The sequence below is a fragment of the Salvelinus fontinalis genome, chromosome 5 (assembly GCF_029448725.1).
Source record: "Salvelinus fontinalis isolate EN_2023a chromosome 5, ASM2944872v1, whole genome shotgun sequence".
Taxonomy (NCBI): domain Eukaryota; kingdom Metazoa; phylum Chordata; class Actinopteri; order Salmoniformes; family Salmonidae; genus Salvelinus; species Salvelinus fontinalis.
This window is the reverse complement of record NC_074669.1, coordinates 13,845,729-13,861,748: the sequence shown is the minus strand read 5'-3', so window position 1 is coordinate 13,861,748 and position 16,020 is coordinate 13,845,729. Positions and strand designations below refer to the sequence as shown.

At 42.7% G+C, this 16,020-nt stretch overlaps 1 protein-coding gene across 1 annotated transcript; it reads left to right on the top strand.

The window, feature by feature from the left end:
• The first annotated feature begins 2,912 nt into the window (after window positions 1-2,912).
• LOC129854760 (nuclear factor interleukin-3-regulated protein-like) lies at window positions 2,913-4,791 on the top strand. The gene has a single exon (XM_055921912.1). It carries the CDS (start codon window positions 3,013-3,015, stop codon window positions 3,850-3,852), a length of 840 nt encoding a protein of 279 aa, XP_055777887.1. The 5' UTR covers window positions 2,913-3,012; the 3' UTR covers window positions 3,853-4,791.
• Window positions 4,792-16,020: the final 11,229 nt, after the last annotated feature.

Here is a 16,020-nt window from a genome sequence, read left to right as displayed (position 1 = left end):
TCTTGTCTATAACCTTGTCTATAACCTTGTCTATAACCTTGTCTATAACCCTGTCTATAACCCTGTCTATAACCCTGTCTATAACCTTGTCTATAACCCTGCCTATAACCTTGTCTATAACCCTGTCTATAACCCTGTCTATAACCTTGTCTATAACCCTGCCTATAACCTTGTCTATAACCCTGTCTATAACCTTGTCTATAACCCTGTCTATAACCTTGTCTATAACCCTGTCTATAACCTTGTCTATAACCCTGTCTATAACCCTGTCTATAACCTTAGAACAAATTATTATTTACAATGACGTCCTACCCCGGCCAAACACTAACCCGGATGACGCAGGGTCAAATGTGAGCTGGGACTCCCAATCACGGCCGGTTGTGATACAGCCTGGAATCGAACCAGGGTCTGTAGTGATGCCTCTAACACTGAGATGCAGTGCCTTAGACCGCTGCACCACTCGGGAGCCCCAAGGTCAATAACCTTATCCACAACGCTGTCAATAACCCTGTCTATAACCCCGTCTATAACCTTGTCTATAACCTTGTCTATAACCATGTCTATAACCCTGTTCATAACCTTGTCTATAATCTTGTCTATAACCTTTTCTATGGCCTTGTCTATAACACTGCCTATAACCCTGTTCATAAACTTGTCTATAACCTTGTCTATAACCCTGTCTATAACACTGTCTATAACCTTGTCTATAACCTTGTCTATAACCCTGTCTATAACCTTGTCTATAACCTTGTCTATAACCCTGTCTTTAACCTTGTCTATAACCTTGTCTATAACCTTGTCTATAAATATGTCTATAACCTTGTCTATGGTCTTGTCTATAACCTTGTCTATAATCTTGTCTATAATGACTTATGGACTAGAGCTTCAGTTGAAGTCGAAAGTTTACATACACCTTAGCCACATACATTTAAACTCCGTTTTTCACAATTCCTCACATTTAATCCTAGTACAAATTCCCTGTCTTAGGTCAGTTAGGATCACCACTTTATTTTAAGAATGTGAAATGTCAGAATAATAGTAGAGATAATGATTTATTTCAGATTTGATTTCTTTCATCACATGCCCAGTGGGTCAGAAGTTTGCATACACTCAATTAGTATTTGGTAGCATTGCCTTTAAATGGTTAAACTTGGGTCAAACGTTTCGGGTAGCCTTCCACAAGCTTCCCACAATAAATTGGGTGAATTTTGGCCCATTCCTCCTGACAGAACTGGTGTAACTGAGTCAGGTTTGTAGGCCTCCTTGTCCGCACACGCTTTTTCAGTTCTGCCCACACATTTTCTATAGGATTGAGGTCAGAGTTTTGTGATGGCCACTCCAATACTTTGACTTTGTTGTCCTTAAGCCATTTTGACACAACTTTGGAAGTATGCTTGGGGTCATTGTCCATTTAGAAGACACATTTGCGACCAAGCTTTAACTTCCTGACTGATGTCTTGAGATGTTGCTTCAATATATCCACATAATTTCCCTGCCTCATGATGCCATCTATTTTGTGAAGTGCCCCAGTCCCTCCTGCAGCAAAGCACCCCACAACATGATGCTGCCACCCACGTGCTTCACAGTTGGGATGGTGTTCTTCGGCTTGCAAGCCTCCCCTTTTTCCTCCAAACATAACGATGATCATTATGGACAAACAGTTCTATTTTTGTTTCATCAGACCAGAGGACATTTCTCCAAAAAGTACGATTTTTGTCCCCATGTGCAGTTGCAACCGTCGTCTGGCTTTTTTATGGCGGTTTTGGAGCAGTGGCTTCTTCCTACAAATAATCATGTAATGGTTCAGGAGAGCCTTTTATTAGGGTTGTATTAGGGTTTATATTTTTCAGCACAGCTTGTGCTGTGGCTAGGGCCCATGCACCTAACCTCTTATCTCATACAGAGGGGATAGAAGATGAAAGGGAGGTAGAGGATATGGAGCCTGAGATGAGCTCCCCTTCACACTAGCTGCTTGTGAAGGGGTGGGCAAGTCAGTGCACCATCAAAAAAAGAAGACTGTGTGAGGGAGAGAGAGAGAGAGAGAGAGAGAAAGAGAGAGAGAGAGAGAGAGAGAGAGAGAGAGAGAGAGAGAGAGAGAGAGAGAGAGAGAGAGAGAGAGCGTGAGCGTGAGCGAAAGAGAGAGATAAAGAGTGTGAGAGAGGGAGAGAGAGAAAAAAAAAGAGTGTGAGAGAGAGAGCAGAATTGTGAAACCAAAACTTTCCTTGTTTCTAAAACGAGCCTGATCTGCATCAAGCAGATTGAGTGTGATCGTAACTCTCAACCACTTGACTTGCCTGTTCTGTCAGACAAAACAGTGGTAGTAAAAAAGTAATAGTAATCTAGGAAAACAATATGAGTTTATTAGTCAAGTTGAAGGAAGAGACAGGTCTAGAGATGTTCCTGTGTCAAATCTAGAAGTTGGTTGTGTGATTGACATAAAAGCTGGCACAGCAAAGACTAAACTATATATACATATATATACGTATACTATATCATACCAACTCTCCAACATGAGCATTTTAACGTGCAGGCCATGCATACTGTCTGGTCTCTGTCTACGAGATGAATCACACGTTAAATGTACACGTCTTTCAGACATTAAGAGCAAAACGTGTTACATTATTTTAGTCCCATTTGAGGGGATGGCTACACCTCAGACAACTCCTCCTCTCTGCCCTTCCACCATATACACCACTGCTTTATTCAGCCTGTATATCCGGTTAGACAGTGGGATATGAGTGTGTTTGTGGCTCTACAACACCATGTCATTCAAAGATTTCAATGCTCAAACACAGAAATTAATAAATGTTCTAATCTGTGACCCAGACTGTATAGCAGAAATGTGTAAATGTATAGCCTAATCATAGGATTTTGCAAATAACTAATAATAAACCTTCCCTTCACAGGTGAAATCCTAGACAGCTACCTGACAGAAGTGCACGAGAACTTACTTATCCTCCTTTTATCTGTCCAACCAAGAAATAGCCATCCTACTTTCTATACTGAGGCCAGATGGAGCCCATGTCAGTATCTCCAAATGGGAGCACGGAGACAGTGGAGGATGGTCATACAGCCTCCCTAGAGGGGGCGCTGACACCCAAGGGCCTGAGGCGCAAGAGAGAGTTCATTCCAGAAGAGAAGAAGGACGTCACCTACTGGGAGAAGCGTCGCAAGAACAACGAGGCGGCCAAGCGCTCGAGGGAGAAGAGGAGGGTAAACGATTATGTGCTGGAGAGCCGCCTGGCGGCCATGAACAAAGAGAACGCCCGGTTGAACACAGAACTGCTGGCCCTCAAACTTCACTTTGGCCTGGTGAGCCCTGTGGGCTATGCTGCCCACCAGAACAGCCTGCTACGGCTCCACCATGCCCATACCCACAGCCCTCATTCTCCGCCACCCAGCAGCCCAACCCAGCCCCTGGACAAGGACGTCTACTGGGGTAGGAGGGCCAGCTACAGAGACCCCTCTACTTTGCCAAATTACCACCACCTACCCCCTGTCCTGACTGGACAACTTGCTCCTGCCATGATCAATCCACATGCTCTACCAACTAGAAGGGCCTATCCATACTTCTTAGAAATTCCTGGTGTTGTCCACCCTGCAAACTCATCCTCCCTTCTCCTGCCCCCGCTACTCCCCTCTCCCCTATTGTCCTGGCCGGGCGTTTCCCTGCTGAGGCCCACCCCTAGGAGAGGGGGTTCAGATGAGGAGGGGGAACAGCAGGTCCCAGCAGCCTCATCCAGTGCTGCATTACCGCACAAGCTGAGGCTGAAGGCTCTCAGAGCTCCTACTGTCCACAGGGATGTCAGAGACAGGGCCTCCCCGCCGCTCCCGCTCTATGTATCTGACTGACGTACCACATGGCACAGAGCAGACCAACCACAGCACTGAGAACATGAAGGATCCATGCTCTTAGCGCTGTAACATTGACACCAAATTTACAGTAAAGGACTATGTACAACTTAAAACAGACATTTGTCTTTTGATTGATTTTCTGAAAGTTGTTGCTTCTCAGGTTTTGCTTCTTTACTGCCCAACTGGATTAAATACAATGTAATATACTTTACTGGAAAGCATGCTGAACCAGCTGGACTTTGGGATGAAGCTATGTTTGATAGTACTGAGGGACTCCGGGGGGGTGGATGGAATTGATCATTTTTTAAAAATCGAATTAAGTGTTTACGTTGCTGTGTGGGTAATGTTTAGGTTTTGTTGGTTGGCTGGCTGGCTGGTAGAGCAAGATAGCACTGTGGTTCAGTGCCTCTCTGGAGTGAGGAGCAGGGCCGTAGCTACACATGAGGACGCCGAGCTCCAGACCGCTGTCATTTAAAAAAAAATATATATATATAAATAATAATACATTTTAAAAATCTGTCGGGGTCTCAACTTACTGTTGTGTTAGAATAGTACAACATACAAGGTGCAATTTCAAAACTTTGTTGCAGCAGTTTTCCTCTTGGTATATGTCACTCACTGACAGTCACTCAATTAACCCACGTCAGTTAAATATTTTTAGATTGGTCAATTAGTCTAGTTAGTCTAGGCAGCTATCTAAACTTGTAGTGATCATGGCCGAATTATCAATCGGAAACGCAAGCTGCCCTGACCTCCACAGAGCCCCCATTGATTTGTTAGTCACTCTCACTCAGATATCATATTAACCTGGCAAAAGTCATGGCAAAATGTGAAGAATTGCAGGAAATTGGCTGTAAAACTGAAGAAAAAATGTGTTCTGTAAAGCAAACTTAATTGTTTACCTTTGTTAATAAAATACTTTTCTGCTAACAGATCCCTCATGTATTAAATTATATTTTTACTCCCGGTGCTGAGTTAGTGTGTACCGGCTAACTGTATAGCTAATAGCTATGTGTTTTCAGAGAGACTGAGGTGGGTGAAGCTACAGCAACCAATGTGATAAATGCTGGGGTAATTTATGCTTGTTTTTGCTGTTCTCAAGACTGCACTAAAATTCAGACCCTGGCAACAACCCTGGTGAGGAATGTGTTTTTGGGTTGTGGTTACAGACATATTATTTTTGTCTGCTCTGCCTGCCAGCATTTCAAATGTACTTCATAAACTTTGAGGTGGAGAGATGGGCCATCTGTGACATGTTTTCTAAGGGATAGGTCGAAATTTACTGGTTGGTCCAAAATAGGGGAGGGTTGACAAACTTTTTTTTAAGCTTTGGGGAGGGTTGTGTGGTTTTTTGGGGAGCAAAGGGGAGGGGAGTGTGTTTTTTTCCTTGGTTTTAATTTGCTCTTCTGCTCGTATTTTCCAAATAAACAATGGCCTGACTTACTTTTGATATTATCCTATTAAAGTTTAGACAGGCTTGTGAATGTTTGGTATGGTGTGGCTATTATTATAAAGCTATTGCTACTGCAGGCCTATGATATGAAGGCAGTGTGCCACGGCACTCCAACTGACTCCGACAGTTGAACTTGCGGTGAGGAAGACTGTATCAGGCCTTTCAGAGTTACTCCTATAATCTAACAATATATTGCTTACATTTATACAAAATATTTGGATTGAAAATTAATGAATAATCCTCCTTCATTATGGCTACATGTATATCTGTATAGCAGACACAGTTGTCATCTAACATAAAGGAATGCATGTTTGTGTCGTAGCATACCACAGGACTATCTCTATCTCTCTAGGTATCACGGCTGTCTTCGTCCTCCTCATCTGATGAGGAGAGGCGAGAAGGATCGGAGGACCAATACGCAGCGAGGTAAGTGTTCATCATTATTTAATGAAAGAAACTGAACACTACAAAAACAACAAAGTGACAACCGTGACGCTAAATAACAATAGTGCTGACACAAACACTACACATAGACAATCACCCACAAACCCCAACAGAAAACAGGCTACCTAAATATGGTTCCCAATCAGAGACAATGAATGACAGCTGCCCCTAATTGGGAACCATATCAGGCAAAATGAGAAAACCCCACATAGAAACAGACAGCATAGATAATACCCACCCAACTCACGTCCTGACCAACTAAATAAAGACTAAACAAAGGAAATAAGGTCAGAAACGTGACACTAGGGTTATGACTAAGCTTCTCTTACTTTATATCGGCTGTACCAGTCAAAAGTTTGGACACACCTACTCATTCCAGGGTATTTTCTACACAGTGTATTTTCTACACTGTAGAATAATAGTGAAGACATTAAAACTATAAAATAACATACAGAATCATGTAGTAACGAAAAAATGGATAAACAAATCAAAATATATTTTAATTGAGATTCTTCAAAGTAGCCACGTTTTGCCTTGATGACAGCTTTGCACACTCTTGGCATTCTTTCAACCTGCTTCATGAGGTAGTCACCTGCAATGTATTTCAATTAACAGGTGTGCATTGTTAAAAGTTAATTTGTGGAATTTCTTTCCTTCTTAATGCGTTTGAGCAATCAGTTGTGTTGTGACAGGGTAGGGTTGATTAAAGAACAAGTCCATATTATGGCAAGAACAGCTCAAATAAGCAAAGAGAAACGAAAGTCCATCATTATTTTCAGACATGAAGGTCAGTCAATGTGGAAAATCTTCAAGTGCAGTCGCAAAAACCATCAGGCGCTATGATGAAACTGTCTCACGAGGATCACCACAGAAAAGGAAGACCCAGAGTTACCTCTGCTGCAGAGGATAAGTTCAGAGTTCAAGTAACAGACACATCTCAACAGCAAATGTTCAGAGGAGACTGCGTGAATCAGGCCTTCATGGTTGAACTGCTGCAAATAAACCACTCCTAAGGGACACCAATAAGAAGAAGAGACTTGCTTGGGCCAAGAAACACGAGCAATGAACATTAGACCAGTGGAAATCTGTCCTTTGGTGTGATGAGTCCAATTTTGCGATTTTTGGTTCCATCTGCCGTGTGAGATACAGAGTAGGTGAACGGATGATCTCCGCATGTGTGTCTTATGGTGTGGGGGTGCTTTGCTGGTGACACTGTCAGTGATTTATATAGAATTCAAGGCACACAACCAGCATGGCTGCCACAGCATTCTGCAGTGATACGCCATCCCACCTGGTTTGGGCTTATTGGGACAATCATTTGTTTTTCAACAGGACAATGACCCAACACACCTCAAGGCTGTGTAAGGGCTATTTGACCAAGAAGGAGAGTGATGTAGTGCTGACCGTAGAGTGCAGGAAAAGCAGCCAACAAGTGCTCAGCATATGCGGGAACTCCTTCAAGACGGTTGGAAAAGCATTCGTGGTGAAGCTGGTTGATAGAATGCCAAGAGTATGAAAACCTGTCATCAATGCAAAGGATGGCTACTTAGAATAATCTAAAATTGAAAATATATTTTGATTTGTTTAACACTTGTTTGGTTACTACATGATTAAATATGTGATATTTCATAGTTTTCATGTCTTCACTATTATTCTACAATGTAGAAAATAGTAAAAATAAAGAAACCCCCCTGAATGAGTAGGTGTGTCCAAACTTTTGACTGGTACTGTAAATATATGCATATACACACACTATATATATGCATATATACAAAAGTATGTGGACACACCTTCAAATGAGTGGATTAGTGTAACGTATATGGAGGGAGTCAGGAAGCAGGTGCAGATGGAGAGTTTAATAACAAAGATGCAAGGCAAATGAACAAAACAGGGGTTGCGTACTGAACATGAAAACAAACCAATACTGACTGATGACTGAGGCTAATGAGGGCTAAATAAAGGGAAGGTAATGAAGGTGATGATGAAGTCCAGGTGGGCGTAATGATGTGGAGCAGGTGTGCGTAATAATGGTTGCCAGGGCCGGTGGTGAGTAGACCGATGTCGAGAGCTGGAGAGAGGGACCGGGAGTAGGCGTGACATTTTGGCTATTTCAGCCACACCCTATGCTGACAGGTGTATAAAATTGAGCACACAGCCATGCAATCTCCATAGACAAACATTGGTTAAAAAAAATGGCTTTACTAAAGAGCTCAGTGACTTTCAACGTGGCACCATCATAGGATGCCACCTTTCCAACAAGTTAGTCTGTCACATTTCTGCCCTGCTAGAGCTGCCCTGATTAATTATGTGGTAAGCCACACACTCTCACAGAACGGGACCGTCGAGTGCTGAAGCGCGTAAAGAGTAAAAATCCTCTGTCCTTGGTTGCAACACTCACAACCAAGTTCTAAACTGGCTCTGGAAGCAACGTCAGCACAAGAAGCTTCATGAAATGGGTTTCCATGTCCGAACAGCCACACACAGGCCTAAGATCACCATGCGCAATTCCAAGCGTCGGCTGGAGTGGTGTAAAGCTCGCTGCCATTGGACTCTGGAGCAGTGGAAACGCGTTCTCTGGAGTGATGAATCATAATTCACCTTCTGGCAGTCTGACGGAAAAATCTGGGTTTGGCAGGAGAAAGCTACGTGCCCTAATGCATAGTGCCAACTGTAAAGTTTGGTGGAGGAGGAATAATGGTCTGGGGCTGTTTTTCATGGTTCGGGCTAGGTCTCTTAGTTCCAGTGAAGGGAAATCTTAATGCTACATTATTCTAGATGATTTGGTGCTTCCAAATTTGTGGTAACAGTTTGGGGAAGGCCTTTTCCTGTTTCAGCATGACAATGCCCCTGTGCACAATTATTTTTTGTATTTTTTTTCCGGAGATTGGTGCGGAAGAACTTGACTGGCCTGCATAGAGCCCTGACCTTAACCCCACCGAACACCTTTGGGATGAATTGGAACGCCGACTGCGAGCCAGGGCTAATCGCCCAACATTAGTGCCTGACCTCACTAATGCTCTTGTTGCTGAATGTCACCAAGGCCCTGCAGCAATGTTCCAACATCTAGTGGAAAGCCTTCCCAGAAGAATGGAGGCTGTAATAGCAGCAAAGGGGGACCAACTCCATATTAATGCCCATGATTTTGGAATGAGATGTTCAACGAGCCGGTGTCCACATACTTTTGGTAATGTAGTAAATATACACTGCTCAAAAAAATAAAGGGAACACTTAAACAACACAATGTAACTCCAAGTCAATCACACTTCTGTGAAATCAAACTGTCCACTTAGGAAGCAACACCGATTGACAATACATTTCACATGCTGTTGTGCAAATGGAATAGACAAGAGGTGGAAATTATAGGCAATTAGCAAGACACCCCCAATAAAGGAATGGTTCTGCAGGTGGTGACCACAGACCACTCCTCAGTTCCTATGCTTCCTGGCTGATGTTTTGGTCACTTTTGAATGCTGGCGGTGCTTTCACTCTAGTGGTAGCATGAGACGGAGTCTACAACCCACACAAGTGGCTCAGGTAGTGCAGTTCATCCAGGATGGCACATCAATGCGAGCTGTGGCAAAAAGGTTTGCTGTGTCTGTCAGCGTAGTGTCCAGAGCATGGAGGCGCTACCAGGAGACAGGCCAGTACATCAGGAGACGTGGAGGAGGCCGTAGGAGGGCAACAACCCAGCAGCAGGACCGCTACCTCCGCCTTTGTGCAAGGAGGTGCACTGCCAGAGCCCTGCAAAATGACCTCCAGCAGGCCACAAATGTGCATTCTGGTGTCCTTTGACAGCTCTTTGGTCTTGGCCATAGTGGAGTTTGGAGTGTGACTGTTTGAGGTTGTGGACAGGTGTCTTTTATACTCATAACAAGTTCAAACAGGTGCCATTAAGACAGGTAACGAGTGGAGGACAGAGGAGCCTCTGAAAGAAGAAGTTACAGGTCTGTGAGAGCTAGAAATCTTGCTTGTTTGTAGGTGACCAAATGCTTATTTTCCACCATAATTTGCAAATAAATTCATAAAAAATACTACAATGTGATTTTCTGGATTTTGTTTCTCATTTTGTCTATCATAGTTGAAGTGTACCTATGATGAAAATTACAGGCCTCTCTCATCTTTTTAAGTGGGAGAACTTGCACAATGGGTGGCTGACTAAATACTTTTTTGCCCCACTGTATGTAAACTTCCAACTTCACCTGTATAAACGCCCCCCCTCATACTCATCTGGAGGTTGAGAATGTTTTCGTCTCTATCTCTGTAATGTGTCTGTATCTATGTAATTGTATATCTATTTATGTAAAATATAGGGATCACAATAGAAATATGTCCCCGGCATTAGTGTGCAATCCCAGTCACTTAAAAAAATCTTTGTGTATGTATGTATTTTTTGAAACTGACAAATAGAGTCAATCAATCAATCCAAACTGTGCAGCGGCCATTAGATGAATGGAAAGAAACATCTGTTACAAAACACCAAAAAGTTGAATGACATTCTGAGATTGTTAAACCAGACCTTCGATACTGGATATAGCTTATAAGGTAGGGAGGGATGTATTTTCTGTTTGTCGAGGTTGACAAAGTCTATTTATTGTGGTGTTGAAAACGCAAACCATGATATTGAAGCGCCTGAAGTCGGTATGCTTTGTTTATTGGTTGTGTGGTGTATTGGCACAGGTGGAAAATTTCTTGCATATATTTGATATAATTATAAATATGGCATCAAAATGTTGAAAATCTGATTTCCCCCTAGCTGATCATTGTCTGCAGCCAGCTCTGATCGTAGTGTAATGAAACAGGCAGGGAGAGTGAGCTCGTCTGCGGTGGTCGGCGAACTCTCAATCTTCTGGCCCGCAGCCCAACTGACAGGCAAACGTTTTGCAAATTAAGAAATCATGTGACTAAACTAAATCAAAATAAACTATACTATGAAACAAAGATAAATGTTATAAGAATGATAGTAAAAAGCTTTGGGGCACCTTAAATTAAATTTGCGGAAAAAAGGCCAACTCGGCTCCATCATTCATTGAATCAGATGGCTCATTCATCACAAAGCCCACTGATATTGCCAACTACTTTAAAAACCTCTTAACCTCTTGACGCTAGAGGTCAGAATTCTTTATTTTTTTAAATAACGTTCCCAAGGTAAACGGACAATTTCTCAGGTCCAGATCGTAGAATATGCATATCATTTACAAATTGGGATAGAAAACCCTCCAAAGTTTCCAAAACTGTCAAAATATTGTCTGTGAGTATAAGAAAACTGATTATGCAGGTGAAAACCTGAGGAAATCTAACCCGGAAGTGATTTTTTTTATTTTTTATCTGTGTTTCCTTGCCCGTCTTTCTTCCATTTAAAGGGGTATCAACCATATTCATTTTCCAATGGCTTCCTCAGGCTGTGACCAGGCTTTAGACATAGTGTCAGGCTTTTATTTTGAAAAATGAGCGAGATTTTTTAAAAACTAGTCAGGTGTCCTTTGATTAGTTCCTGCGTGCGAGAGGGGTAGCTCTCCATTTTCTTTCTCTCTTTTTTTGAATAGGTTACGGTCCGGTTGAAATATTATCGATTATGTTTGTTAATAACAACCTGAGGATTGATTATAAAAAACATTTGACATGTTTCTACGAACATTACGGATACTTTTTGGAATTTTCGTCGAACGGAACGAGGCTTTGGTTTTCTGAACATAATGCGCAACCCAAATGGTGTTTTTTTGTTATAAACATAATATTTATCGAACAAAAATAACATTTATTGTGTAACTGAGAGTCTCGTGAGTGCAAACATCGGAAGATTATCAAAGGTAAGCGATTAATTTTATTGCTTTTCTGACTTTCGTGACCATGCTAATTTGGGGCTAGCTGTTCTAGCATTGATTGATACACTCACAAAAGCTTGGATTGCTTTCGCTGCAAAGCATATTTTCAAAAGCCCTGAAGCAAGGAAATGCATATTATTGGTACCATTTGAAAGGAAAAACTTTGAAGTTTGTGGAAATGTGAAAGGAATGTAGGAGAATATTACACATTAGATCTGGTAAAAGTTAATACAAAGAAAAAAACATACATTTGTTTGTATTTTTTGTACCATCATCTTTGAAATGCAAGAGAAAGGCCATAATGTATTATTCCAGCCCAGTTGCAATTCAGATTTTGGCCACTAGATGGCAGCAGTGTATGTGCAACATTTTAGACTGATTTTTTAAATTATTTAACCGGGTAGGCTAGTTGAGAACAAGTTCTCATTTGCAACTGCGACCTGGCCAAGATAAAACAAAGCAGATCGACACATACAATAACGCAGTTGTATATGGAATAAACAAACATACAATCAATAATACAGTAGAAAACGTATATATACAGCATGTGCAAATGAGGTAGGATAAGGGAGGTAAGGCAATAAATTGACCATGGTGGCAAAGTAATTTCAATATAGCAATTAAACACTGGAATGGTAGAATGTGCAGAAGATGAATGTGCAAGTAAAGATACTGGGGTGCAAAGGAGCAAGATAAATAAATACATATAGTATGGGGATGAGGTAGTTGGATGGGCTATTTACAGATGGGCTATGTACAGGTGCAGTGATCTGTGATCTCTGACAGCTGGTGCTTAAAGCTAGTGAGGGAGAGAAGAGTCTCCAGCCTTAAGGATTTTTGCAGTTCGTTCCAGTCGTTGGCAGCAGAGAACTGGAAGGAGAGGAGGCCAAAGGAAGAATTGGCTTTGGGGGTGATCAGTGAGATATACCTGCTATAGCACGTGCTACGGGTGGGTGCTGCTATGGTGACCAGTGAGCTGAGATAAGGGGGGGCTTTACCTAGCAAAGACTTGTAGATGACCTGGAGCCAGAGGGTTTGGTGACGAGTATGAAGCGAGGGCCAGCCAACGAGAGCGTACAGGTCGCAGCGGTGGGTAGTATATGGGGCTTTGGTAACAAAACGGATGGCACTGTGATAGACTTCATCTAATTTGTTGAGTAGAGTGTTGGAGGTTATTTTGTAAATGACATCGCCGAAGTCGAGGATTGGTAGGACGATTAGTTTTACGAGGGCATGTTTTGCAGCATGAGTGAAGGATGCTTTGTTGTGAAATGGGAAGCCGATTCTAGATTTAATTTTGGATTGGAGATGTTTAATGTGAGTTTGGAAGGAGAGCTTACAATCTTACCAGACAACTAGGCATTTGTAGTTGTCCACATATTCTAAGTCAGAACCGTCCAGAGTAGTGATGCTGGACGGGCGGGCAGGAGCGGGCAGCGATTGGTTGAAGAGCATGCATTTAGTTTTACTTGCATTAAAGAGCAGTTGGAGGCCACGGAAGGAGAGTTGTATGCCATTGAAGCTCGTCTGGAGGTTAGTTAACACAGTGTACAAAGAAGGGCCAGAGGTATACAGAATGCTGTTGTCTGCGTAGAGGTGGATCAAAGAATCACCAGGAGCAAGAGCGACATAATTGATGTATACAGAGAAGAGAGTCGGCCCGAGAATTGAACCCTGTGGCACCCCCATAGAGACTGCCAGAGATCCGTACAACAGGCTCTCCGATTTGACATACTGAACTCTATCAGAGAAGTAGTTGGTGAACCAGGCGAGGCAATCATTTGAGAAACCAAGGCTGTTGAGTCTGCCAATAAGAATGTGGTGATTGACAGAGTCGAAAGCCTTAGCCAGGTCGATGAAGTGGCACAGTAATGTCTCTTATCGATGGCGGTTATGATATCGTTTAGGACCTTGAGCATGGCTGAGGTGCACCCATGACCAGCTCTGAAACCAGATTGCATAGCGGAGAAGGTACGGTGGGATTCGAAATGGTCGGTGATCTGTTTGTTAACTTGGCTTTCGAAGACCTTAGAAAGGCAGGGTAGGATAGATATAGGTCTGTAACAGTTTGGGTCTAGAGTGTCTCCCCCTTTGAAGAGGGGTTGACCGCGGCAGCTTTCCAATCTATGGGAATCTCAGATGATACGAAAGAGAGGTTGAACAGGCTAGTAATAGGGGTTGCAACAATTTCGTCAGATCATTTTAGAAAGAGAGGGTCAAGATTGTCTAGCCCGGCTGATTTGTAGGGGTCCGGATTTTGCAGCTCTTTCAGAACATCAGCCATCTGGATTTGGGTGAAGGAGAAATAGGGGAGGCTTGGGCGAGTTGCTGTGGGGTGTGGAGGGCTATGAATCGGGGTAGGGGTAGCCAGGTGGAAAGCATGGCCAGCCGTAGAAAAATGTTTATTGAAATTCTCAATTATAGTGGATTTATCAGTGGTGACAGAGTTTCCTATCCTCAGTGCAGTGGGAAGCTGGGAGGAGGTGCTCTTATTCTCCATGGACTTTACAGTGTCCCAGAACTTTTTTGAGTTTGTGCTACAGGATGCAAATTTCTGCTTGAAAAAGCTAGCCTTAGCTTTCCTAACTGCCTGTGTATATTTGTTCCTAGCTTCCCTGGAAAGTTGCATATCACGGAGGCTATTCGATGCTAATGCAGAATACCACAGGATGTTTTTGTGCTGGTCAAGGGCAGTCAGGTCTGGAGAGAACCAAGGGCTATATCTGTTCCTGGTTAAACATTTTTTGAATGGGGCATGCTTATTTAAGATGGTGAGGAAGGCACTTTTAAAGAATAACCAGGCATCCTCTACTGACGGGATGAGGTCAATGTCCTTCCAGGATACTGAACTCGTGATACATTCTGTGTATAATACAGATGTGACAACTTTGTGGTTAGTTAAATGTAACTGCTATAACCACCAGAAAGATGCCAGGTCGATTAGAAAGGCCTGCTTGCTGAAGTGTTGTAGGGAGCGTTTTATAGTGATGAGGGGTGGTCGTTTGACCGCAGACCCATTACGGATGCAGGCAATGAGACAGTGGTTGCTGAGATCTTGGTTGAAAACAGCAGAGGTGTATTTGGAGGGCAAGTTGGTTAGGATGATATCTATGAGGGTGCCCGTGTTTACGGATTTGGGGTTGTACCTGGTGGGTTCATTGATAATTTGTGTGAGATTGAGGGCATCAAGCTTAGATTGTAGGATGGCATGCCACAGTTCCAATGATCCAGTAAACCATTGTATTTCTGTTCAGTATTTTGTATCAACACTGCCCAAATGTGCCTAATTTGTTTATTAATAACTTTTCATGTTCAAAACTGTGCACTCTCCTCAAACAATAGCATGGTATTATTTCACTGTAATAGCTACTGTAAATTGGACAGTGCAGTTAGATTAACAAGAATTTAAGCTTTCTGCCAATATCAGATATGTCTATGTCCTGGGAAATGTTCTTGTTACTTACAACCTCATGCTAATCGCATTAGCCTACATTAGCTCAACAGTCCTGCAGGGGACCCACCTATCCTGAAGAGGTTTAATGACTTTTTCATTGACAAGATAAGCCAATTTAGGGATGACATGCCAGCAACAAAGGCTGACACTACACATCCATGTGGCCTCCAACTGCTTTTAAACCCTAGTAAAACCAAATGCATACCACCCTGGACGGTTCCGACCTAGAATATGTGGACATCTATAAATACCTAGGTGTCTCGCTAGAGTGTAAACTCTCCTTCCAGACTCATATTAAACATCTCCAATCCAAAATCAAATCTAGAATCGGCTTTCTATTTTGCAACAAAGCCTCCTTCACTCACGTCGCCAAACTTACCCTAGTAAAACTGACTATCCTACCGATCCTCGACTTTGGCGATGTCATCTACAAAATAGCTTCCAATACTCTACTCAGCAAACTGGAAGCAGTCTATCACAGTGCCATCCGTTTTGTTACCAAATCACCTTATACCACCCACCACTGCGACCTGTATGCTCTAGTCGGCTGGCCCTCGCTACATATTCGTCGCCAGACCCACTGGCTCCAGGTCATCTATAAGTCTATGCTAGGTAAAGCGCCTTATCTCAGTTCACTGGTCACGATAACAACACCCACCCGTAGCACACGTTCCAGCAGGTATATCTCACTGATCATCCCCAAAGCCAACACCTCATTTGGCCTCCTTTCCTCACAGTTCTCTGCTGCCAGTGACTGGAACGATTTGCAAAAATCGCTGAAGTTGGAGACTTTTATTTCCCTCACTAACTTTAAACATCAGCTATCTGAGCAGCTAACCGATCGCTGCAGCTGTACATAGTCCATCTGTAAATTGCCCACCCAATCTACCTACCTCATCCCCATACTGTTTTTTTAAAATGTACTTTTCTTGTCTTTTGCACACCAGTATCTCTACTTGCACATCATCATATGTTCATTTATCCCTCCAGTG

What these genes read in the sequence shown, in the direction of transcription:
- LOC129854760 (XM_055921912.1), top strand. Translation starts at nt 3,013, where the DNA reads ATGGAGCCCATGTCAGTATCTCCAAATGGGAGCACGGAGACAGTGGAG.